The 25804-nt window shown below is 46.3% G+C and overlaps 1 protein-coding gene across 2 annotated transcripts in view; it reads right to left on the bottom strand.

Moving 5' to 3' along the window:
• BLTP2 (bridge-like lipid transfer protein family member 2) overlaps positions 1 to 25804 on the bottom strand; it is a 177109-nt gene that overhangs the window by 46019 nt on the left and 105286 nt on the right. For both annotated transcript variants that reach the window (XM_063955868.1, XM_063955869.1), the window contains 6 exons: positions 22319 to 22509; positions 22134 to 22233; positions 21301 to 21482; positions 2860 to 3154; positions 2539 to 2696; positions 1419 to 1625 (listed from right to left, as the gene is read on the bottom strand). In XM_063955868.1, the coding sequence (XP_063811938.1) occupies positions 1419 to 1625; positions 2539 to 2696; positions 2860 to 3154; positions 21301 to 21482; positions 22134 to 22233; positions 22319 to 22509 (1133 nt within the window). The remainder of the gene's footprint in view (positions 1 to 1418; positions 1626 to 2538; positions 2697 to 2859; positions 3155 to 21300; positions 21483 to 22133; positions 22234 to 22318; positions 22510 to 25804) is intronic.

The raw sequence follows: 25804 nt of genomic DNA, 5'->3' as shown, positions 1-25804 counted from the left end.
ATTCTCATGGCAAGTTTTTTACCCAGTCAGATTAGTTGGTGCCGACAGGGTCACCCACCCGCGTCTGTGTCTCACATATAGTTATTGGAAAAGCATACATCTACTGACATGTGAACACTTATTTACATGAACCAAGTACCATCAGGAGTCGGCAGTGCAGACAGAGACATTCCCATAGCCGTTTGTGGCAGAGCCCTCAGCCTCAGACTGTAAGGAATAGACTCTGTACTTTCTGTCAGGGAAACACAGCAGACGTTTACCAGCTCTATGTACACCATACTCAATATATATTGTGCTTTATTTCTAACATATATTGCACTAACCAACTGTCTCCTCCCCCCCCCCCCCCCCCCCTCCCCCCGTTTTTCAGTGTGATCTGTCCAGCAGTGCTTTATTGGCAGGGCCAGCATTTTTGAGGAGAAAATGGCGCTGGATAGAGCCGTGAGGGCTAAGCCACACCCACTTAATGGTGCGCTTCAGCCCCGCTATTTTCTATATATTTATACTGGCAGGGGTCTGTATTAAGTGCCCAGGCACTTAATATCTCTCTTGCCAGTCTCTATCTGAGGTATACATGCTGCCCTGGGCGCAACCCCTGCGCCCTGCACCCTTGTAGTGCCGCTTGTACGTGGGAGCTTTGGCACGCAGCGCGGCCGCTGCGCGGTACCTCAGAGCCACAAAGTCTTCTGCCGTCACTGAAGTCTTCTGTTCTTCATTTACTCACCCGGCTTCTTTCTTGTGGCTCTGCAAGGGGGGTGACGGCGTAGCTCCGGGAACGAGCAGCTAGGCGTACCAAGTGATCAGACCCTCTGGAGCTAATGGTGTCCAGTAGCCTAAGAAGCAGAGCCTTTGAACTCACAGAAGTAGGTCTGCTTCTCTCCCCTCAGTCCCACGATGCAGGGAGACTGTTGCCAGCAGTGCTCCCTGAAAATAATAAACCTAACAAAGTCTTTTCCAAGAACTCAGTAGAGCTCCTCAGTGTGTGACCAATCTCTCTGGGCACAGAATCTAACTGGAGTCTGGAGGAGGGGCATAGAGGGAGGGGCCAGTTCACACCCCTTTTAAAGTCTTAAAGTGCCCATGTCTCCTGTGGATCCAGTCTATACCCCATGGTTCTTGAAGCATCCCCAGCATCCTCTAGGACGTATGAGAAGACATATTATAAAGCTATTCCCAGACTGTTTCTTTAGACAACAGAAATTGCATCAGTACTAACAACTACTGTACACAAACACTATGAGAAAACATTACTATAAATTTTCTCTTAAGTATCCCAAATGTTAGTCTATGTAACAATGAGACAATGGAGGCAGGGTTGAGTGGTAATTACTACTTCTTTTATAGTTACAGAATACAGGAAGAACAGTGGCCCACATCCAGATGTAATATGTAGTTAGAGTGTGAAGGGACAGACTGACCTCTAGCCAGCGCTGACCATCATCTTCTCCACTGGGACTGCTCTCAGTGGTAGCAAAATACTGCATACTGTCAAGCTGGCAGGTCCACGAGGTCTTCTGCTTAAGAGTATCTTCATACCAAGAGGGATGGTGCTGGCATTGCAGGAGCAGGGCTTTTGCTGCAGACACTATCACACAGCCCTCTGTCTCAGCTCCTCGAAGCACCATCTGCAGGGGAAAAGCCAAGACATGTGTAAGTGCAAATTATAAGAGGGAAGGAGTGTTATGGTGCGTCAAAGTAGATCAGGCCTGGCCAACCTGTGGCTCTCCAGCTGTTGTGGAACTACATGTCCCAGCATGCCCTGCCACAGTTTTAGCATTCCCTAATAACAAAACTGTGGCAGGGCATGCTGGGATTTGTGGTTTCACAGCAGCTGGAGAGCCACAGGTTGGCCAGGCCTGAAGTAGATGATAAAAATGAACGTGCACTTGTAAAAAGAGAAAGAAAAAAAAGAATTATGTATTGCAGTTTATATTTACAATAAAGTACCGCCCTCCCACCTGCCCCGTTATACCCAACACAATATCACAAGATTGAGCTGACACGTACAGGACAAGCCAAGTCCACCACCTTTTTGTGAAAGAAACTTCTACATAAATTACCCTCAACTCCAAATTAAGAGCCTATGATATTTTTTATGAAAACCTATGAGAAAGAGCTATAATTTAACTTATCAACCTATGCTGAAAAATCAAGATACCCAGATAAAGATTTAATTTTAAATTTTTATGGAATATGACATATTTCTAATATATTATTATTGGTAGTGTTCTATCACTGATATCAAGAAGATATGATTACTATGTCTCACATCCAACCACACCTCAGCTATCACAATGAAACAGCTGTAATTTAAACCTATTGGCCCCTTTCCTCCTTAGGAAATGCCCTGTTGTTTCTTACATTCTGCAGCATAGGTCTCTCTGTCACAGGCCATACGGTTTTCAGTCCAGCTATTTAGTTGCCTAGAGCTCTATTTCCAGTCCAGTCCCCGGATCGTTTCAGGTGCTGTATACATCAAACTTATCTCCTCACTCTTACACTGCACCACACTTTATTTACTCTGCAACCATTGGTTACCTGGCAGTTTACAAGCTCAATGAGCCAGTTGTGGTTATAGATGTCTTTGTCCTGACAGGCAGCTTTACCGCACAACTGCTCGCTCACGCCGGACTCCTCTTCAGTAAACACCACAAATTTGTCTGTCTCCTCTATCAGCCTCTGGAGCATGTCTGCCCCTGAAAGAAAGGGAAGAAGGCAGATACATTCAGTGGGTTATAGGATTAGTGAGATGCAATAAAATAGCTTTCTATATTAAAAGAGAAAGGAGAAGCTCTGTCAGGGAATATCAGTAAAAAACATAGAAGAGCCATTGTCGGGGGACAATGCAGCTTCTCTCACCTCCTGATGGAGATCTCTCAGTCCGTCCAGTAACTACAGGTGCTGTGACTTTCCTGGGAGGAGGAAAACTGCGCATGGAGCCACGCTTCAGCTTCTTTGCCTGTAACTGTGTGCCAATTTTTAGTCCTTTTAAGGCCTCAGTGGAAAGATTGCGTTTAAGCACAGCTGCTTTCTTGTAACCATCATACAGCCCAAATGCAATGTCTCTATTCAAAGTTGTCCAAGATGCTCGGAGATCGACCAAATGCAGACGGTGGGTGTAGATGGCGTTTTCCTCACCCGTGGCAGATAATTCCTGTGAATTAGCAGAAAGTGAGAGAATACAAAAGGTTAGAAGCATTGTGAAGAGAATAAATATGAACATGCATGCACAATTTTCTATATTTTTCCATCAATTGATAATATGAGAGTGATACATTTATATGACCTTGTCTATATGTTTCTGCACTGGTCTATTGCAGTGTGCTGGGGGAATTTTATTTTCTTGTTTAGATTAACCCCTCCCTTACATGCACATGTGATGGCTCAATAAATTGACTGAACAACCATTCTGTGTATCACTGTTTTTATAAATATGTCAGTAACGTGTTAGATATAAAAGAAACACACAATAAACAAACTAAATTCTAAAACTATTTTGAACCCAAAATCTAGCAATTTAATAATTTAATGTAAGACAATCATGTGAAAAAGATACATTTTGTAGTGTGACCAGGAATAGAAACGTCAACAAATTTGTCCAATGTATACCTGAATGCCTTTGCCATGTCAGATACTGAAAGAGAGAAATTACTGCTTATTCTGCAAAGATATTCTAAAATGCCCTCAACACAATTTGTTGGTTTCATTGGGGGTAATTCTGAGTTGATCGCAGCAGGAATTTTTTTTAGCAGTTGGGCAAAACCATGTGCACTGCAGGAGAGGCAGATAAAACATTTGCAGAGAGAGTTAGATTTGGGTGTGGTGAGTTCAATCTGCAATCTAAATTGCAGTGTAAAGAAAAAGCAGCCAGTATTTACCCTGCACAGAAACAAAATAACCCACCCAAATCTAACTCTCTCTGCACGTGTTATATCTGCCTCCCCTGCAGTGCACATGGTTTTGCCCAACTACTAAAAAATTTCCTGCTGCGATCAACTTGGAATTACCCCCCTTGTGTGCACCACACTGAACATGGACCAGTCAAAGCAAAAAAGAGTGATCTGTCTAAGGAGATCAGAAAGAAAATAACAGACAAGCTAGTTAAAGGCTATAGGACCATCTCCAAACAGACTGATTTTCCTGTGACTACTATTGCAAATTTTATTAAACGTGTGTACACACGGTGAGATATGTACTTGCGATTTTGACTATATAGGGGGTGTATTCAATTGTAGTCGGAAACTGCAGTCTTGTCGGAAAGACGGCAGTTTCCGACTTTTTTAGGTCAGAAACTGCTCCAACTTATTCAATCCCCATGCTTTTTTTCCGACAAGTCGGCAATTCCGACTTGTCGGAAAACACGTGGATCTCCGTGTTTTGTCGGATTCTGCGGCCAAGTCAGTCAGGTTTTAGCCCCATTTCCGACAATGTCAATCCAACTTTAAAAAAAGTCGGTTTGCCATTGTCAGGAATGGCCAAATCCTGTCGGATTTGGCAGCTCATTGAATACTGAGATGTCAGATCCTTTCCGTCGGAAAGGATCCGACATTAATTGAATATATCCCATAGTAAAAATTGCAAGGAAAGGTAATGCATATCGCAAAGTGAAAGCCACTTTGCGATCCCGATGCACGGTCGGTATAGCAAACCTAGATAGACTGTGCAGGTAAATCAATTTTGACTATCTAGTATAAAACTATAGTCAAAATTGGCACTTAGTCAAAATTGCACATAGCCAGTAACACAAGCACAGTCTATCTAGGCTTACGATACCGACCATAGTCCATATCGCACAATGAGAATCAAGAAGTCAAAATCTCACCGGGTGTACACACCTGAAGAAGTTTAGGGCCAAATTCAATTAGCTGCAAAATCGTGACAATTTATGGGATTTTTGTGGGTATGCGCACTCCAGCGATTCACTTGTTCAATAGCAAATTCGCAGAAATGGGAAAAATAAGATTTTACTTACCGGTAAATCTATTTCTCGTAGTCCGTAGTGGATGCTGGGGACTCCATAAGGACCATGGGGATAGACGGGCTCCGCAGGAGACATGGGCACCTTAAGAAAGAATTTAGGTTCTGGTGTGCACTGGCTCCTCCCTCTATGCCCCTCCTCCAGACCTCAGTTAGAGAAACTGTGCCCAGAAGAGCTGACAGTACAAGGAAAGGATTTTGGTAATCCAGGGCAAGATTCATACCAGCCACACCGTATGACAAGTGATAACAACCAGTTAACAGTATGACAAATAACAGAGCATCCGGTCAAACCCTGATGCAACCATAACTTAACCCTTATTGAAGCAATAACTATATACAAGTATTGCAGAAGAAGTCCGCACTTGGGACGGGCGCCCAGCATCCACTACGGACTACGAGAAATAGATTTACCGGTAAGTAAAATCTTATTTTCTCTAACGTCCTAGTGGATGCTGGGGACTCCGTAAGGACCATGGGGATTATACCAAAGCTCCCAAACGGGCGGGAGAGTGCGGATGACTCTGCAGCACCGATTGAGCAAACACAAGGTCCTCCTCAGCCAGGGTATCAAACTTGTAGAAATTTGCAAAAGTGTTTGAACACGACCAAGTAGCCACTCGGCAAAGCTGTAATGCCGAGACCCCACAGGCAGCCGCCCAAGAAGAGCCCACCTTCCAAGTGGAACTGATTTCGGCCGCAGAATGAGCCTGCTGAATCGTGTTACAGATCCAGCGAGCAATAGTTTCCTTTGAAGCTGGAGCACCAAGCTTGTTGGAAGCATACAGGATAAACAAAGACTCTGTTTTCCTGACCCTAGCCGTTCTGGCTACATAAACCTTCAAAGCCCTGACCACATCAAGCAACTCGGAATCCTCCAAGTCAGTAGTAGCCACAGGCACCACAATAGGTTGGTTTATATGAAAAGATGAAACCACTTTCGGCAGAAATTGTGGACGGGTCCGCAATTCTGCTCTATCCGCATGGAAAACCAGATAGGGGCTTTTATGTGACAAAGCCGCTAACTCTGACACACGCCTAGCCGAAGCCAAGGTTAATAGCATGACCACCTTCCACGTGAGATATTTCAACTCCACCATTTTGAGTGGTTCAAACCAGTGGGATTTCAGGAAACTCAACACCACGTTAAGATCCCAAGGTGCCACTGGAGGCACAAAAGGGGGTTGAATATGCAGCACTCCCTTTACAAACGTCTGAACTTAAGGTAGAGAAGCCAACTCCTTTTGAAAGAAAATGGACAGGGCCGAAATCTGGACCTTAATGGAACCCAATTTTAGGCCCAAATTCACTCCGGACTGTAGTAAGTGAAGGAAACGGCCCAGCTGGAACTCCTCCGTAGGAGCATTCCTGGCCTCACACCAAGCAACATATTTTCGCCATATACGGTGATAATGTTGAGCTGTCACGTCCTTCCTAGCCTTTATCAGCGTAGGAATGACCTCATCCGGAATGCCTTTCTCTGCTAGGATCGGGCGTTCAACCGCCATGCCGTCAAACGCAGCCGCGGTAAGTCTTGGAACAGACAGGAACCCTGTTGCAACAAGTCCTGTCTTAGAGGAAGAGTCCACGGGTCCTCTGTGAGCATTTCTTGCAGATCTGGATACCAAGTCCTTCGTGGCCAATCTGGAACAATGAGTATTGTTCTCACTCCTCTTTTTCTTATTATCCTCAGCACCTTGGGTATGAGAGGAAGAGGAGGAAATACATAGACCGACTGGAACACCCACGGTGTCACCAGGGCGTCTACAGCTATCGCCTGAGGGTCTCTTGACCTGGCGCAATACCTCTGTAGCTTTTTGTTGAGGCGGGATGCCATCATGTCCACCTGTGGCAGTTCCCACCGACTTGTAATCTGCGCGAAGACTTCCTGATGAAGTCCCCACTCTCCCGGGTGGAGGTCGTGTCTGCTGAGGAAGTCTGCTTCCCAGTTGTCCACTCCCAGGATGAACACTGCTGACAGTGCGCTTACGTGATTCTCCGCCCAGCAAAGAATTCTGGTGGCTTCCGCTATCGCCACTCTGCTCCTTGTGCCGCGCCTTGGCGGTTTACATGAGCCACTGCGGTGATGTTGTCTGACTGAATCAGAACCGGTTGGTCGAGAAGCAGGGTCTCCGCTTGACGTAGGGCGTTGTATATGGCCCTTAGTTCCAGGATGTTGATGTGAAGGCAAGTCTCTTGACTTGACCACAGACCTTGGAAATTTCTTCCCTGTGTGACTGCCCCCCAACCTCGGAGGCTTGCGTCCGTGGTCACCAGGACCCAGTCCTGAATGCCGAATCTGCGGCTCTCGAGAAGGTGAGCGCTCTGCAGCCACCACAGGAGTGAAACCCTGGCCCTGGGGGATAGGGTGATTAACCGATGCATCTGAAGATGTGATCCAGACCACTTGTCCAGTAAGTCCCATTGAAAGGTCCTCGCATGGAACCTGCCGAAGGGAATGGCCTCATATGATGCCACCATCTTTCCCAGGACACGAGTGCAGTGATGCACTGACACCTGTTTTGGTTTTAATAGGTTCCTGACCAGTGTCATGAGTTCCTGAGCTTTCTCCATCGGGAGATAAACCCTTTTCTGGTCTGTGTCTAGAATCATGCCTAGGAAAGGCAGACGAGTCGTAGGAACCAACTGCGACTTTGGAATATTTAGAATCCAGCCGTGTTGCCGTAACACTTTCAGAGAAAGTGCTACGCTGATCAGCAACTGCTCTCTTGATCTCGCTTTTATGAGGAGATCGTCCAAGTATGGGATAATTGTGACTCCTTGCTTCCGCAGGAGTACCATCATTTCCGCCATTACTTTGGTAAATATTCTCGGTGCCGTGGAGAGACCAAACAGCAACGTCTGAAATTGGTAATGACAATCCTGTACCACAAATCTGAGGTACGCCTGATGAGGTGGATAAATGGGGACATGAAGGTATGCATCCTTTATGTCCAGAGACACCATAAAATTCCCCCCTTCCAGGCTTGTGATGACCGCTCTCAGCGATTCCATCTTGAACTTGAACCTTTTTAGGTATATGTTCATGGATTTTAAATTCAATATGGGTCTGACCGAACCGTCCGGTTCCGGGACTACAAACATGGTCGAATAATAACCCCTTCCCTGCTGAAGGAGGGGAACCTTGACCACCACCTGTTGAAGATACAATTTGTGAATTGCAGTTAACACTATTTCTCTCTCGTGGGGGGAAGCTGGCAGGGCCGATTTGAGGTATCGGTGAGGGGGCATCTCCTCGAATTCCAGCTTGTATCCCTTAGACACAACATCTATTGCCCAAGGATCCAACTGGGAGTGAACCCACTTGTGGCTGAAATTTCGAAGACGTGCCCCCACCGGGCCTAGCTCCGCCTGTGGAGCCCCAGCGTCATGCGGTGGATTTTGTAGAGGCCGGGGAGGACTTCTGTTCCTGGGAACTAGCTGTGTTGTGCAGCTTCTTTCCTCTGACCCTGCCTCTGGCAATAAAGGACACAGCTCGGACTTTCTTGTTTTTCTGTGATCGAAAGGACTGCATTTGATAATACGGTGCTCTCTTAGGCTGTGAGGAAACATATGGCAAAAAATTTGACTTTCCAGCAGTAGCTGTGGAGACCAGGTCCGAGAGACCCTCCCCAAACAATTCCTCACCCTTGTAAGGTAAAACCTCCATATGCCTTTTTGAGTCGGCATCACCTGTCCATTGCCGAGTCCACAGGACCCTTCTGGCAGAAATTGACATAGCATTTATTCTAGAACCCAGTAGACTAATGTCTCTTTGAGCATCTATCATATAAAGGACAGAGTCTTTAAATGGACTTCAGGGTACCCTCCTGTTTGCGATCAGCAGCATCCTTGAGGGTAGCCGTATCCTGAGACGGCAGGGCTACCTTTTTGGATAAGCGTGTTAAAGCTTTGTCCACCCTAGGGGAGGATTCCCATCGTAACCTGTCCGTTGGCGGGAAAGGATACGCCATAAGAATCCGTTTGGAAATCTGCATTTTTTTATCTTTAGATTCCCAAGCTTTTTCACATAACTCATTCAGTTCGTGTGAGGGGGGAAGTTACCTCAGGTTTCTTTCCCTTATACATATAAACCCTTGTGTCAGGGACAGGGGTTTCCTCAGTGATGTGCAATACATCCTTAATTGCTATAATCATATATCGGAGTGATTTAGCCAACTTTGGCTGTAACTTTGCATCATCGTCATCGACACTGGAGTCAGAATCCATGTCGGTATCTGTGTCAACAATTTGGGATAGTGGGCGCTTCTGAGACCCTGACGGCCTCTGCGACATAGGATCAGGCACGGGTTGGGACCCTGACTGTCCTGAGGCTTCAGCTTTATCTAACCTCTTATGCAAGGAATTAACATTATCATTAAAACCTTCCACATATCCATCCAATCAGGTGTCGGCGCCGTCGGCGGAGACACCACATTCACTTGCTCCCGCTCTGCTTCCACATAGCCTTCCTCATGAGACATGTCGACACAAGCGTACCGACACACCACACACACAGGGAATGCCCTTTTTGAAGACAGTTCCCCCACAAGGCCCTTTGGAGAGACAGAGAGAGAGTATGCCAGCACACACCCCAGCGCTATAACCCAGGAATAACACAGTAACTTAATGTTAACCCAGTAGCTGCTGTTTATATTGTTTTTGCGCCTAATTTATGTGCCCACCCTCTCTTTTTACCCTCTTCTACCGTGAATCTGCAGGGGAGAGCCTGGGGAGCTTCCTCTCAGCGGAGCTGTGGAGAAAAAAATGGCGCTGGTGAGTGCTGAGGAAGAAGCCCCGCCCCCTCGACTGCGGGCTTCTGTCCCGCTTAAATATGCATTTTCTTGGCGGGGGCTCATACATATATACAGTGCCCAACTGTATATATGTTCACTTTTGCCAAAAAGAGGATCCAAATGCTGCCCAGGGCGCCCCCCACCCCCTGCACCCTTACAGTGACCGGAGTATGTGAGGTGTGTGGGAGCAATGGCGCACAGCTGCAGTGCTGTGCGTTACCTCAGTGAAGAACGGAGTCTTCTGCCGCCGATTTCGAAGTCTTCTTGCTTCTCATACTCACCCGGCTTCTGTCTTCCGGCTCTGCGAGGGGGACCGCGGCGCGGCTCTGGGATCGGACGGCGAGGGTGAGATCCTGCGTACGATCCCTCTGGAGCTAATGGTGTCCAGTAGCCTAAGAAGCAGGACCTAGCTTCAGAGAGTAGGGCTGCTTCTCTCCCCTCTGTCCCACGATGCAGGGAGTCTGTTGCCAGCAGAGCTCCCTGAAAATAAAAAACCTAACAAAATACTTTCTCTCAGCGAACTCAGGAGAGCTCACTGAAAAGCACCCAGCTCGTCTGGGCACAGTATCAAAACTGAGGTCTGGAGGAGGGGCATAGAGGGAGGAGCCAGTGCACACCAGAACCTAAATTCTTTCTTTAAGTGCCCATGTCTCCTGCGGAGCCCGTCTATCCCCATGGTCCTTACGGAGTCCCCAGCATCCACTAGGACATTAGAGAAATTGCAAAAAATTGTTGCTGGCAGTGAAAAAAAATTGGTAAATCTGCCTGTACCCCCCCAAAAAGCTAAACTAACATCAGATAACAGTATAAAAGTTTATCATTGGTTATAATAAAAGGTACTTAAATTAGGTCAAATGGCTGTTATATGCATTTTTTTTCTTTTTCTTTTAGAACAACTTGTTTTCTGCAAAATAAGTGCTAAAATTAAACTTGGGATACATAAAAATGTGTATATGTGTATATGTATATATATTTGGATCATTTTAGGAGACTAAAAAAGTGGAAACACTTATTACTCCAACCTGAAAGCCTAAAAACACTTGTCCCACTCGTAAAGCACCCCAATATATCTGTCCCATAACTTGTACCCCAATGTCAATAATTTTTCACCCCCCAAAAATGACATTTAAAAACTTGCCTAATTAGTCATTCAGGGGGGTGTCCCAGGGGTTCAGAACCAAATCCCAACTTTTTTAACTTAAAAAAGGAATTTTCCCCAAGTGTATAACCTGCTCAGAGGTGGTGAATTGAATTCTGCGATAAAAGTTACTGCAAATCCGTTTTTGCGGACAACTGAATAGGTCTTTTCGCCAATGTACCGCGGTTTGCAGTAAATTCACAGTTTTTAAAGTCCATGGGACTGTAGCTAACCTCCCTGGATGCGGCCACAAAAGCAGTATTGACTCTGGATTAAACAGAAGGATAGAGAGAATGGTAGAAAAAGAACCAAGGAAAACTCAAACAGAAATAAGCTGAACTTTAAGATAAGTCAGTGTTTGATCGCACCATCCGACTTCACTTAAAACAACAAAAAAAGATGAGGCCCGTTGCCTCTAAAGATTGTGCAACACGATATTCGCATTCTATAACTCTCAAGGGGGCAGATGTATTAACCTGGAGAAGGCATAAGGAAGTGATAAACCAGTGATAAGTGCAAGGCCAAATGCACCAGCCAATCAGCTCCAATATGTAAATTAACAGTTAGGAGCTGACTGGATGGTGTGTTTATCACCTTGCACTTGTCACTAGTTTATCACTTCCTTATGCCATCTCCAGGCTTAATACATCTGCCCCAATGAGAATTATGCAGAAGTTAAGCCCTCGTCCTTAGCAAACTGCTCCAGCTGTCTCAAGTTCAATAGGATTAAGATCAGGGCTCGTAGAAAGCCACTTCAGAATAGTCCAATTTTCTGTTTTTATCCATTCTTGGGTGCTTTTATTTGTGTGTTTTGGGTCATTATCCTGTTGGAGGACCTATGATCTATGACTGAAACATAGCTTTCTGACACTGGGTAGTCTTTTTCATTCTAGAATGTCCCGATAGTCTTAAATTTTTATTGTGCCCTGCACAGATTTGAGGCCCCCTTGCCAGGTTTAGCAAAGCAGCCCCAAAACATAACCAAGCCTCCTCCATCTTTCACAGTAGGTATGGTGGTGGTTTGATTGTATTTTTTGAAAGTTACATTTTTTCATCTGTGAACATAGGGGGGTAATTCAGAGTTGATCGCAGCAGCAAATTTGTTAGCAGTTGGGAAAAACCACGTGCACTGCAGGTGTGGCAGATATAACATTTGCAGAGAAAGTTAGATTTGGGTGGGTTATTTTGTTTCTGTGCAAGGTAAATACTGGCTGCTTTATTTTTACACCGCAATTTAGATTTCAGTTTGAACACACCCCACCCAAATTTAACTCTCTCTGCACAAGTTATATCTGCCCCCCCTGCAGTGCACATGGTTTTGCCCAACTGCTAACAAATTTGCTGCTGCGATCAACTCTGAATTAGGTCCTTAGAGCTAATGTGACTTGCCAAAAAGCTCCAGTTGTGACTCATCTGTTCTAAGGACCTTCTCCCAGAAGCAGTGTGTCAATATGTATTTTACAAAATGTTTTTTTTTGCCCATGCCATTCTCATTTGTTTTATCATTTAAAATTCTCTTTCAAAACAAAAATCAAATGCAAAGTATGATTTCTATTACATATGGAACAATCAATGCTGGATGACAATTCCTTTTGTAATGGTCAAGTTATTTCATAGATATTGGGTTCTTCTTTTTCATAGTAGGGTACCAACAAATTTTTTCACATCAGTTCAAAACAGACATATTGGGGGATATTCAATTGTTTGAAAAGTCAGTTGGGTGTCTGTTTTTTCCTATCTAATAGACAGATACCCAAAAACAGATACCCAACCGACTTTTCAAACAATTGAATATCCCCCTTTGTATATTAAATCTTTCTCATTGAAACTACTGTGGGTCACTGGTACCATGGGATATAGAACGTCTTCAGGACATTAACACATGCAATAAAATGACACTCCTGAAGCTCATTCCTCACGGGACCTGAAAAAAATAAAAATCAGCCCATCCACTCTACCCCTACACAAAAAACTTTAGTACATTTGTAAACTGGAGATAATGTGATGACAAAAAAGGGTGTAAGTTAAGGGATCGCCAATGGAGTCAAATAAAAGAATTTTACATAAATAGAAAAATAATGGTTTCCCCATCATACTGGTACCATATGGACACTCCAAAGCTGCTGGCCATGAAGTGCTCACTTATTGGGTAGAATGAGCCTTCATATTTATAAGGAATAGGCTTCCCTGCTCCAGTGTAGGTGTGACTATTGACAGAATTGACAGAAGTGATCCCTCTAGCTATAGTCTGCTCAGACGCAGAAAATCATAATGATCATAATCAGAAACTCAAGTCTTCGTCTAACACGTACCTTAAATTCCATGCCAACATCCAGTAAGTGAATGATCCTGACCCAATGCCAAAATCACAATATCATAATGTAAGTGGAATTTAGAAACCAATGCAAGCTGAAGATATCATTAGGTGCACAGAGCAGTCCTATCCTCATGAAAGTATAAAATTCAAAGATCTATAAGACCATGGGTCTTCAACCTGTGGCCCTCCAGCTTCTATGGAACTACACATCCCAGCAAAGCCCTGCCTCAGTTTTAAGCATTCTTTAATAGCAGAACTGTAGCAAGGCATGCTGGGATGTCTAGTTTCACAGCAGTTGGAGGGCCGCAGGTTGAAAACCCATGTATAAGACCGAACAGGGTGTGGAAATGGTCATGTGGGAAACTTGAGATCCATTGATGTCAGTGGTACAAAAGGAGCTTGTTATAGTGGCATCAACACTAAATTCTAGTCCCAAGGTACTAAAGTAAGACTGAATAATGATCTCAAATGCCTCCGGTAAAAGCGATAACCTCTATTGGAAGAGAACAGACCGCAGAGATCTGAAACATAAAGGGTTATACAGGTGCCAGTGAGAGGTGGCTTCCTCTTCTGAATAAAGAAAGTAAATAAAAGTAAAATAAAAACCTAAAGGAATATTGTCTGCAGCTGACATACATAAGGTGTGGAGCTTGAGCTTTTGGAGTGTGAGTTAAAATACCCAAAACCCGGTACTACAACTCTATGCCCCTTTGTATAAAGTATACTACAAATTCCAGATAAGAGCAGAGACTCCAGCATTTCCTTATACTCGGAAGCCGCCTGGCTCGCTAATCCTAGTATGCACACTAAGACTTAAAAAAGAATAATTGTGTCAAGAAGGGATTTATGTTTAGAAACTGCAAGCTGTGCGTGTTGGTTAAAGAGAGGGAGAGATAAACTTGTGTGCAATTTCTGACAGGAAATTATATTCAAAGATATGGCAAATATAAAGTGTATAATTATCTGAGGGTGTACTACGGTATGCCGGCGCTCGGGATCCCGACGCACAGCATACCGGCAGCGGGGCGAGCGCAGAAGAGCCCCTTGCGGGCTCGCTGTGCTCACCGCGCCACGCTATTTATTCTCCCTCCAGGGGTGTCATGGACACCCGAAGAGGGAAAATAGTTGTTGGTATGCCGGCGTCGGGATTCCAGTGTCGGTATGCTGAGCGCCGGGATCCCGACAGCCGGCATATCAAGTGCAACCCATTATCTGATACTCAGCAATGCATGGAGAGACATCACATATTGCTCTGATAACCACAAGCTGTAACCTTAAAAGAAACATGTACTGAAGCAATTAAATGGTTTCCACTTTAGAACCACACAGTGGCACGGCACATACCAAACAATTACATTATAGAAACACAGCGGCATCTAAAGATACAGGACACTTACACTATAAACAAAATATCACACAGTTCAATCAAAAATAGAAATTATTTTTACATCTCACTCTAAACTCCCGGCAGGATAGTAATACAGGGGAGGTAGAAGCATCAGAAGATTGATTTTATTTTAAGTGCCCAAAGTCCTGAAGGACCCTCTCTACACTCATGGTACTAATACCCACTAAAATTGGTTGGAGAGAGTAAATAGCGGAGGGAACCCCACTGTAACCTGACACAAGTAGACAGTTTGCACAATTTCAAAGAACATGCAAAGGGGTGTGGTATGGAAGGCCGACCACACTTAGGTCGATAGTAACTAGGTTGACAGGGTTTCTAGGTAAAAAGGTCAACATGAGGGTTTTGTGTCGTTTTCTCAGTACAGTGACAGGGAACCCCAATTAGTGCACCGTGTAACTTCGCAAGGCTCGCCATGCTTCGGGCAGGTTACTATTCCCAATCGTAGTCCACGTGTATCGTAAATTATGAAAAAGTTTTTTTGTTTTTTTTTTAAATAAAAATTGTGAGAAACTCCTGTCGACCTAGAGACCCTGACGATCTACAGACCCTGTTGACCAATAGCGGTCAACCTAGGCATTGTCGACCTAAGTGTGGTCGACCTAGAGACCGGATACCCATGCAAATAGTGCACTATCATAAGTAGACTGGCAATGTCCAAGTAGAGAATCAGCATCCAGTCAGATGCTGAAATATGGACAGAAATGGTGAAATGCTTTGATAGCCCCAGTACTCTTCCCTTGAATGCTATAATCATTTAATTTTCTCAAACACTACAGTTAAGTTGCCTGCATCAAGTAACAAATAAGAATTTACTCACCGGTAATTCTATTTCTCGTAGTCCGTAGTGGATGCTGGGAACTCCGTAAGGACCATGGGGAATAGCGGGCTCCGAAGGAGGCTGGGCACTCTAGAAAGATCTTACACTACCTGGTGTGCACTGGCTCCTCCCACTATGACCCTCCTCCAAGCCTCAGTTAGGTACTGTGCCCGGACGAGCGTACACAATAAGGAAGGATTTTGAATCCCGGGTAAGACTCATACCAGCCACACCAATCACACCGTACAACTCGTGATATGAAACACAGTTAACAGTATGAAACAATAGAGCCTCTCAACAGATGGCTCAACAATAACCCGATTTAGTTAACAATAACTATGTACAAGTATTGCAGATAAACCGCACTTGGGATGGGCGCCCAGCATCCACTACGGACTACGAGAAATAGAATTACCGGTGAGTAAATTCTTATTTTCTCTGACGTCCTAGTGGATGCTGGGAACTCCGTAAGGACCATGGGGATTATACCAAAGCTCCCAAACGGGCGGGAGAGTGCGGATGACTCTGCAGCACCGAATGAGAGAACTCCAGGTCCTCCTCAGCCAGGGTATCAAATTTATAGAATTTTGCAAACGTGTTTGCCCCTGACCAAGTAGCAGCTCGGCAAAGTTGTAAAGCAGAGACCCCTCGGGCAGCCGCCCAAGATGAGCCCACCTTCCTTGTGGAATGGGCATTGACAGATTTTGGCTGTGGCAGGCCTGCCACAGTATGTGCAAGCTGAATTGTACTACAAATCCAACGAGCAATAGTCTGCTTAGAAGCAGGAGCACCCAGCTTGTTGGGTGCATACAGGATAAACAGCGAGTCAGATTTTCTGACTCCAGCCGTCCTGGAAACATATTTTCAGGGCCCTGACAACGTCTAGCAACTTGGAGTCCTCCAAATCCTTAGTAGCCGCAGGCACCACAATAGGCTGGTTCAGGTGAAACGCTGACACCACCTTAGGGAGAAACTGGGGACGAGTCCTCAATTCTGCCCTATCCATATGGAAAATCAGATAAGGGCTTTTACATGATAAAGCCGCCAACTCTGACACTCGCCTGGCTGAAGCCAAGGCCAATAACATGACCACTTTCCACGTGAGATATTTCAGATCCACGGTTTTTAGTGGCTCAAACCAATGTGATTTTAAGAAACTCAACATCACGTTGAGATCCCAAGGTGCCACAGGAGGCACAAATGGGGGCTGAATATGCAGCACTCCTTTCACAAATGTCTGAACTTCAGGTACTGAAGCTAGTTCTTTTTGAAAGAAAATTGACAGAGCCGAGATCTGTACCTTAATGGAGCCCAGTTTTAGGCCCATATTCACTCCTGCTTGCAGGAAATGCAGAAATCGACCTAGTTGAAATTCCTCCGTTGGGGCCTTTTCGGCCTCACACCATGCAACATACCTCCGCCATATGCGGTGATAATGAGTTGCTGTGATCTCTTTCCTGGCTTTAATAAGCGTAGGAATGACTTCCTCCGGAATGCCCTTTTCCTTCAGGATCCGGCGTTCAACCGCCATGCCGTCAAACGCAGCCGCGGTAAGTCTTGGAACAGACAGGGGCCCTGCTGCAGCAGGTCCTGTCTGAGCGGCAGAGACCACGGGTCCTCTGAGATCATCTCTTGAAGTTCCGGGTACCACGCTCTTCTCGGCCAATCCGGAACCACGAGAATTGTGTTTACTCCTCGCTTTCTTATTATTCTCAATACCTTTGGTATGAGGGGTAGAGGAGGGAACACATAAACTGACCGGTACACCCACGGTGTCACTAGAGCGTCCACAGCTATCGCCTGAGGGTCTCTTGACCTGGCGCAATACTTCTCTAGTTTTTTGTTTAGGCGGGACGCCATCATGTCCACCTGTGGACGACCCCATTGATTTACAATCATTTGGAAGACTTCTGGATGAAGTCCCCACTCTCCCGGGTGGAGGTCGTGCCTGCTGAGAAAGTCTGCTTCCCAGTTGTCCACTCCCGGGATGAACACTGCTGACAGTGCTAGTACATGATTCTCCGCCCATCGGAGAATTTTTGTGGCTTCTGCCATCGCCGTCCTGCTTCTTGTGCCGCCCTGTCGATTCACATGGGCGACTGCCGTGATGTTGTCTGACTGGATCAGCACCGGCTGGTGTAGGAGCAGGGATTTTGCTTGACTTAGGGCCTTGTAAATGGCCCTTAGTTCCAGAATATTTATGTGAAGGGCAGTCTCCTGACTTGACCATAGTCCTTGGAAATTTCTTCCCTTTGTGACTGCCCCCCAGCCTCGTAGGCTGGCATCCGTGGTCACCAGGACCCAGTCCTGTATGCCGAATCTGCGGCCCTCCAGAAGATGAGCACTGTGCAGCCACCACAGAAGAGACACCCTGGTTCGTGGAGACAGGGTTATTAAACGATGCATCTGAAGATGCGATCCGGACCACTTGTCCAACAGGTCCCACTGAAAAATTCTTGCATGGAACCTGCCGAATGGAATTGCTTCGTAAGAAGCTACCATCTTTCCCAGGACCCGCGTGCAGTGATGCACCGATACCTGTTTTGGTTTTAGGAGGTCTCTGACTAGAGAAGACAACTCCCTGGCTTTCTCCTCCGGGAGAAACACTTTTTTCTGAGCCGTGTCCAGAATCATTCCCAGGAACATTAGACGTGTCGTGGGGACCAGCTGTGACTTTGGGATATTCAGAATCCAACCGTGCTGGCTCAGCACTTCCTGAGATAGTGCTACTCCCACTAACAACTGTTCCTTGGATCGTGCCTTTATTAGGAGATCGTCCAAGTATGGGATAATTAAAACTCCCTTTTTTCGAAGGAGTATCATCATTTCCGCCATAACCTTGGTAAATACCCTCGGTGCCGTGGAGAGTCCAAACGGCAGCGTCTGGAATTGGTAATGGCAATCCTGTACCACAAATCTGAGGTACTCCTGGTGAGAATTGTAAATGGGGACATGCAGGTAAGCATCCTTGATGTCCAGGGATACCATGTAATCCCCCTCGTCCAGGCTTGCAATAACCGCCCTGAGCGATTCCATCTTGAACTTGAATTTTTTTATGTATGTGTTCAAGGATTTCAAATTTAAAATGGGTCTCACCGAACCGTCCGGTTTCGGCACCACAAATAGTGTGGAATAGTAACCCCGGCCTTGTTGAAGTAGGGGGTACCTTGATTATCACCTGCTGGGAATACAGCTTCTGAATCGCTGCTAGCACCGCCTCCCTGTCTGAGGGAGCAATCGGCAAGGCGGATTTTAGGAAACGGCGGGGTGGAGTCGCCTCGAATTCCAGCCTGTATCCCTGAGATACTATTTGAAGGATCCAGGGATCCACCTGTGAGCGAGCCCACTGATCGCTGAAATTCCTGAGGCGGGCCCCCACCGTACCTGGCTCCGCCTGTGAAGCCCCACCGTCATGCGGCGGACTTGGAAGAGGAAGCGGGGGAGGACTTTTGTTCCTGGGAACCTGCTGTTTGCTGCAGCCTTTTTCCCCTGCCTCTGCCTCTTGACAGAAAAGACCCTCCTTTTCCCCGCTTGTTTTTCTGGGACCGAAAGGACTGAACCTGATAAAATGGCGCCTTCTTAGGCTGTGAGGGGACATGGGGTAAAAATGCTGACTTCCCAGACGTTGCTGTGGAAACTAGGTCGGAGAGACCATCCCCAAATAATTCCTCCCCCTTATAAGGCAAAACTTCCATGTGCCTTTTGGAATCTGCATCTCCAGTCCACTGGCGAGTCCATAAGCATCTCCTAGCAGAGATGGATAATGCACTTACTTTAGATGCCAGCCGGCAGATTTCCCTCTGTGCATCTCTCATGTATAAGACTGAGTCTTTGATATGGTCAATTGTTAGCAGGATCGTGTCTCTGTCTAACGTGTCAATATCTTCTGACAGTTTATCTGACCACGCAGCGGCAGCACTGCACATCCATGCTGACGCAATAGCTGGTCTGAGTATAATGCCTGAGTGTGTATATACAGACTTCAGGATCGCCTCCTGCTTTCTATCAACAGGTTCCTTAAGGGCGGCCGTATCCTGGGACGGTAGTGCCACCTTTTTAGACAAACGTGTGAGCGCTTTATCCACCTTCGGGGGTGTTTCCCAACGTAACCTATCCTCTGGCGGGAAAGGGAACGCCATTAGTAGCTTCTTAGGAATTACCAATTTCTTATCAGGGGAAGCCCACGCTTCTTCACACACTTCATTTAATTCATCTGATGGGGGAAAAACTACAGGTAGTTTTTTCTCCCCAAACATAATACCCTTTTTTGTGGTACCTGGATGTAAATCAGAAATATTTAACACCTCTTTCATTGCCTCAATCATGCAGTGAATGGCCTTAACGGGCATTAAATTTGACTCATCGTCGTCGACACTGGTGTCAGTATCCGTGTCGACATCTACTTGTGCCACCTGAGATAGCGGGCGTTTCAGAGCCCCTGATGACTTTTGAGACACCTGGACAGGCACGAGCTGAAGACTCGGCTGTCCCACAGTCGGCATGTCGTCAAATTTTTTTATGTAAGGAGTCTATACGTGCACTCATTTCCTGCCATAATACCAACCACTCAGGTGTCTGACCCCCAGGGGGTGACATCCCTGCTAAAGGCATCTGCTCCCCCTCCACATCATTATCCTCCTCAAACATGTCGACACAGCCGTACCGACACACTCCACACACACAGGGAATGCTCCAACAGAGGACAGGACCCACAAAAGCCCTTTGGGGGGACAGAGTAAGAGTATGCCAGCACACACCAGAGCGCTATATATATACAGGGACTAACTGAGTTATGTCCCTAATAGCTGCTTTTCAATATAATATACTGTATACAGTGCCAATTTTAATGCCCCCCCCTCTCTTTTCCCTCTTACTGTACTGTAGAATTGCAGGGAAGAGCCAGGGAGCTTCCTTCCAGCCGAGCTGTGAGGGAAAAATGGCGCCAGTGTGCTGAGGAGATAGGCTCCGCCCCTTTTTCGCTGCGTATTCTCCCGCTTTTTATGGGATTCTGGCAGGGGTATTTACCTCATATATAGCCCCAGGGGCTATATATTGAGGTATTTTAGCCAGCCAAGGTGTTTTTATTGCTGCCTCAGGGCGCCCCCCCCCAGCGCCCTGCACCCTCAGTGACCGGAGTGTGAAGTGTGTATGAGGAGCAATGGCGCACAGCTGCAGTGCTGTGCGCTACCTTGGTGAAGACAGGATGTCTTCATGCCGCCGATTTTCCGGACCATCTTCTTGCTTCTGGCTCTGTAAGGGGGACGGCGGCGCGGCTCCGGGACCGAACATCAAGGCTGGGCCTGCGGTCGATCCCTCTGGAGCTAATGGTGTCCAGTAGCCTAAGAAGCCCAATCCGGCTGCAAGCAGGCGAGTTCGCTTCTTCTCCCCTTAGTCCCTCGCTGCAGTGAGCCTGTTGCCAGCAGGTCTCACTGAAAATAACAAATTCTAAGACTATAACTTTCTAAGAGCTCAGGAGAGCCCCTAGTGTGCATCCAACCTCGGCCGGGCACGAAATCTAACTGAGGCTTGGAGGAGGGTCATAGTGGGAGGAGCCAGTGCACACCAGGTAGGCTAAGATCTTTCTAGAGTGCCCAGCCTCCTTCGGAGCCCGCTATTCCCCATGGTCCTTACGGAGTTCCCAGCATCCACTAGGACGTCAGAGAAATGGGAATTCTATCCTCAAAAGAGAGAGGGGGAAAAGGGGGGTGGGGCAGTTTGTCACAAAAAGTATTAACTAGTGGCTATGGTCAGTGTGTGAACCTCCTGTGATTAAACAATAGCACAAATCATAAGGCAATACTGTATCAAGTAAGGCCTCTGATAATGGATTAGATTTTTTTTCCCTACCTGTCTATCATAGCTCAGTGAGGATAGGCTGAGCAGATGGGTTTTCTGTACAAGATTGTCAATTTGGTGGTCTGCATTCTCGTCACAGGCCGAGGCCATGAGATGTACAGTTACAAGGTTTAATTTGCTGGTCATCTGTGGTACACTCCACTCTGAGATGAGGCGACGCATCACTGTCCCAGCTGAGGGGAAGAAGTGAAAAATACAAATGCATCGTCAAAAGATATCTTACTCCCCAACAGAATGCTTAAAGGAACTGAATGAAGTGTCACATTACAAAGGATTCTTCAGTTCATTCAAGTGATTGAGAAGCTAAAGTACAATCTTAAATGTTGTGCAAATGTAGTTTGTGTTAAGCTTTAAGTCAAACAAATACAGACATCAATTACATTTTGTCTTTCATATTAGCTTTGAGAACAGTATGTAAATTACACCAAATTTTTTTTTTTTTAAATCTGGATCCATAACTAATCAAATTTATTTAAAAAAAAACCCAATAACCTGAGGCTATGAAACGTCAACATACGAACATATCGCAGATCAACTGTGACACCAGATTAGGTGTATACATTTTAGATGGTAAAGTTTTTAGGCAAAATAAACACATACATGTCATATCTGTACACACATACAAAATAATGACACGGGTACACATCATTCAGACATTCATACATACAGACAATTATAACTTTAATCTACTAGAGCATTAAACCACCACTTACATCTCATCTTCTTGAAAACTTCACTAACAAATAAACAAACCGGATTCATTATTACCTTACACCTATTAGAAAAGATATCGGAGGTCCTCTGTAGCGGAAACAGATTATTACCTTGTGGGATAAGTCTCTGCACACCACGAGTAAAGATTTCCCCCTGACTGCATTCCACCTGAATCCCCCGTTGCTGAGCAAACGATGCCCAGTAATGGATCTGGAGAGAGGAGAGTGGGTAAAGCTGCGGTGACCCATATACAAGCTTCTTTAAGAAAAATAAGCAACCCAGTGGTCTTGCTCACCTGTAGCTGAGGAAACAAGGCGGTGTATGACAGCTGCTTGTAATGTTGTCCTAGCTTCTTCTTTCCTGGTTTCAGGTTATTAAACAGCTTCCCACGGCAGATCGGGCGAGTCACACTGCTCCATGTTGCCCAGAAATTCTGCATCCAGCGTAAGGTGCTGCTATACAGCAAGATGCGGGGCTGGCAGACTTCTGAACAGCATAAAAAAAAAAAAGAGCAAGAAAAGTCAAACCTAGTTACCAATTCAAACGACATAAGGGAGAAAATGTGTTGGAATGTACTGTAATTATTTTTCAAATTACACTATTTAAACTCTTTCAAATGCATTATTATGCATTGGGAGGGATATACCAGTGGTTCTGCACAGTGTCCTGACATTATAACATTGTGTTCGCGCAAATGTGGGCCATGCAGACAAGCATGTAAGGGTATATACATTTGCCTGTTAGGTGCCTAGTACAGGCAGTGTCGGACAGGGGCATGAAGGGCAGCAGTAGGGGCCCATGTTTAGATGTGTGGATAGTCCCCACATGGGCTGTGTTCAGCTGCCGCAGAAGTTTGACTAACCATTAAAGAATGTATGGTCTGGGCCGCTTGATAAATATATAGTAAAATAAGATTTTACTCACCGGTAAATCTATTTCTCGCAGTCCGTAGTGGATGCTGGGAACTTCGTAAGGACCATGGGGAATAGACGGGCTCCGCAGGAGACTGGGCACTCTAAAAGAAAGATTAGGTACTATCTGGTGTGCACTGGCTCCTCCCTCTATGCCCCCCCTCCAGACCTCAGTTAGGATACTGTGCCCGGAAGAGCTGACACAATAAGGAAGGATTTTGAATCCCGGGTAAGACTCATACCAGCCACACCAATCACACCGTATAACTCGTGATACTATACCCAGTTAACAGTATGAAATATAACTGAGCCTCTCAACAGATGGCTCAACAATAACCCTTTATTTAGGCAATAACTATATACAAGTATTGCAGACAATCCGCACTTGGGATGGGCGCCCAGCATCCACTACGGACTACGAGAAATAGATTTACCGGTGAATAAAATCTTATTTTCTCTGACGTCCTAGTGGATGCTGGGAACTCCGTAAGGACCATGGGGATTATACCAAAGCTCCCAAACGGGCGGGAGAGTGCGGATGACTCTGCAGCACCGAATGAGAGAACTCAAGGTCCTCCTCAGCCAGGGTATCAAATTTGTAGAATTTAGCAAACGTGTTTGCCCCTGACCAAGTTGCAGCTCGGCAAAGTTGTAAAGCCGAGACCCCTCGGGCAGCCGCCCAAGATGAGCCCACTTTCCTTGTGGAATGGGCTTTTACTGATTTAGGATGCGGCAATCCAGCCGCAGAATGCGCCAGCTGAATTGTGCTACAAATCCAGCGAGCAATAGTCTGCTCAGAAGCAGGGGCACCTAGTTTGTTGGGTGCCTACAGGATAAAAAGCGTCAGTTTTCCTGACTCCAGCCGTCCTGGAAACATAAATTTTCAAGGCCCTGACTACGTCCAGTAACTTGGAATCTTCCAAGCCCCTAGTAGCCGCAGGCACTACAATAGGTTGGTTCAAGTGAAAAGCTGATACCACCTTAGGGAGAAACTGGGGACGAGTCCTCAATTCTGCCCTATCCATATGGAAAATCAGATAAGGGCTTTTACATGACAAAGCCGCCAATTCTGACACACGCCTGGCCGAAGCCAAGGCCAATAACATGACCACTTTTTTCCACGTGAGATATTTCAGATCCACAGTTTTAAGTGGCTCAAACCAATGTGATTTCAGGAAACTCAACACCACGTTGAGATCCCAAGGTGCCAAAGGAGGCACAAAAGGGGCTGAATATGTAGCACTCCCTTTACAAATGTCTGAACTTCAGGCAGTGAAGCCAGTTCTTTCTGGAAGAAAATCGACAGAGCCGAAATCTGGACCTTAATGGAACCCAATTTTTAGGCCCATAGTCACTCCCGACTGTAGGAAGTGCAGAAAACGACCCAGCTGAAATTCCTCTGTAGGGGCCTTCCTGGCCTCACACCACGCAACATATTTTCGCCAAATTCGGTGATAATGGTTTGCGGTTACTTCTTTCCTGGCTTTTATCAGCGTAGGAATGACCTTCTCCGGAATGCCCTTTTCCTTTAGGATCCGGAATTCAACCGCCATGCCGTCAAACGCAGCCGCGGGAAGTCTTGGAACAGACAGGGCCCCTGCTGTAACAGATCCTGTCTGAGCGGTAGAGGCCATGGGTCCCCTGATATCATTTCTTGAAGTTCTGGGTACCAAGCTCTTCTTGGCCAATCCGGAACCACGAGTATCGTTCTTACTCCTCGCCTTCTTATTATTCTCAGTACCTTTGGTATGAGAGGCAGAGGAGGGAACACATAAACCGACTGGTACACCCACGGTGTCACTAGAGCGTCCACAGCTATCGCCTGAGGGTCCCTTGACCTGGCGCAATATCTCTTTAGCTTTTTGTTGAGGCGGGACGCCATCATGTCCACCTGTGGCCTTTCCCAACGGTTTACCAACAGTTTGAAGACTTCTGGATGGAGTCCCCACTCTCCCGGGTGTAGGTCGTGTCTGCTGAGGAAGTCTGCTTCCCAGTTGTCCACTCCCGGAATGAACACTGCTGACAGTGCTAAGACGTGATTTTCCGCCCATCGGAGAATCCTTGTGGCTTCTGCCACGCCATCCTGCTTCTTGTGCCGCCCTGTCGGTTTACATGGGCGACTGCCGTGATGTTGTCTGATTGGATCAGTACCGGCTGGTTTTGAAGCAGAGGTCTTGCCTGACTTAGGGCATTGTAAATGGCCCTCAGTTCCAGAATATTAATGTGTAGGGACGACTCCTGACTTGACCAAAGTCCTTGGAAATTTTTTCCCTGTGTGACTGCCCCCCAGCCTCGAAGGTTGGCATCCGTGATCACCAGGACCCAGTCCTGTATGCCGAATCTGCGGCCCTCTAGAAGATGAGCACTCTGCAGCCACCGCAGCAGACACCCCCTGGTCCTTGGAGACAGGGTTATCAGCCGATGCATCTGAAGATGCGATCCCGTCCAAGAGGTCCCACTGAAAAGTTCTTGCATGGAACCTGCCGAATGGAACTGCTTCGTAGGAAGCTACCATTTTTTCCAGGACTCGCGTGCAGTGATGCACCGACACCTGTTTTGGTTTCAGGAGTCCTCTGACTAGAGATGACAGCTCCTTGGCTTTCTCCTGCGGGAGAAACACTTTTTTCTGTTCTATGTCCAGAACCATCCCCAGGAACAGTAGATGCGTCGTAGGAACCAGCTGCGACTTTGGAATATTCAGAATCCAGCCGTGCTGTTGTAGCACTTCCCGAGATAGTGCTACTCTGACAAACAACTGCTCCCTGGACCTCGCCTTTATAAGGAGATAGTCCAAGTACTGGATAATTCTTTCGGCCATTACCTTGGTAAATACCCTCGGTGCCGGGGACAGACCAACGGCAACGTCTGGA

Source organism: Pseudophryne corroboree, chromosome 2 (assembly GCF_028390025.1).
Source record: "Pseudophryne corroboree isolate aPseCor3 chromosome 2, aPseCor3.hap2, whole genome shotgun sequence".
Lineage (NCBI taxonomy): Eukaryota > Metazoa > Chordata > Amphibia > Anura > Myobatrachidae > Pseudophryne > Pseudophryne corroboree.
The sequence above is the reverse complement of the archived record's forward strand: the minus strand, read 5'-3'. Positions and strand labels throughout refer to the sequence as shown.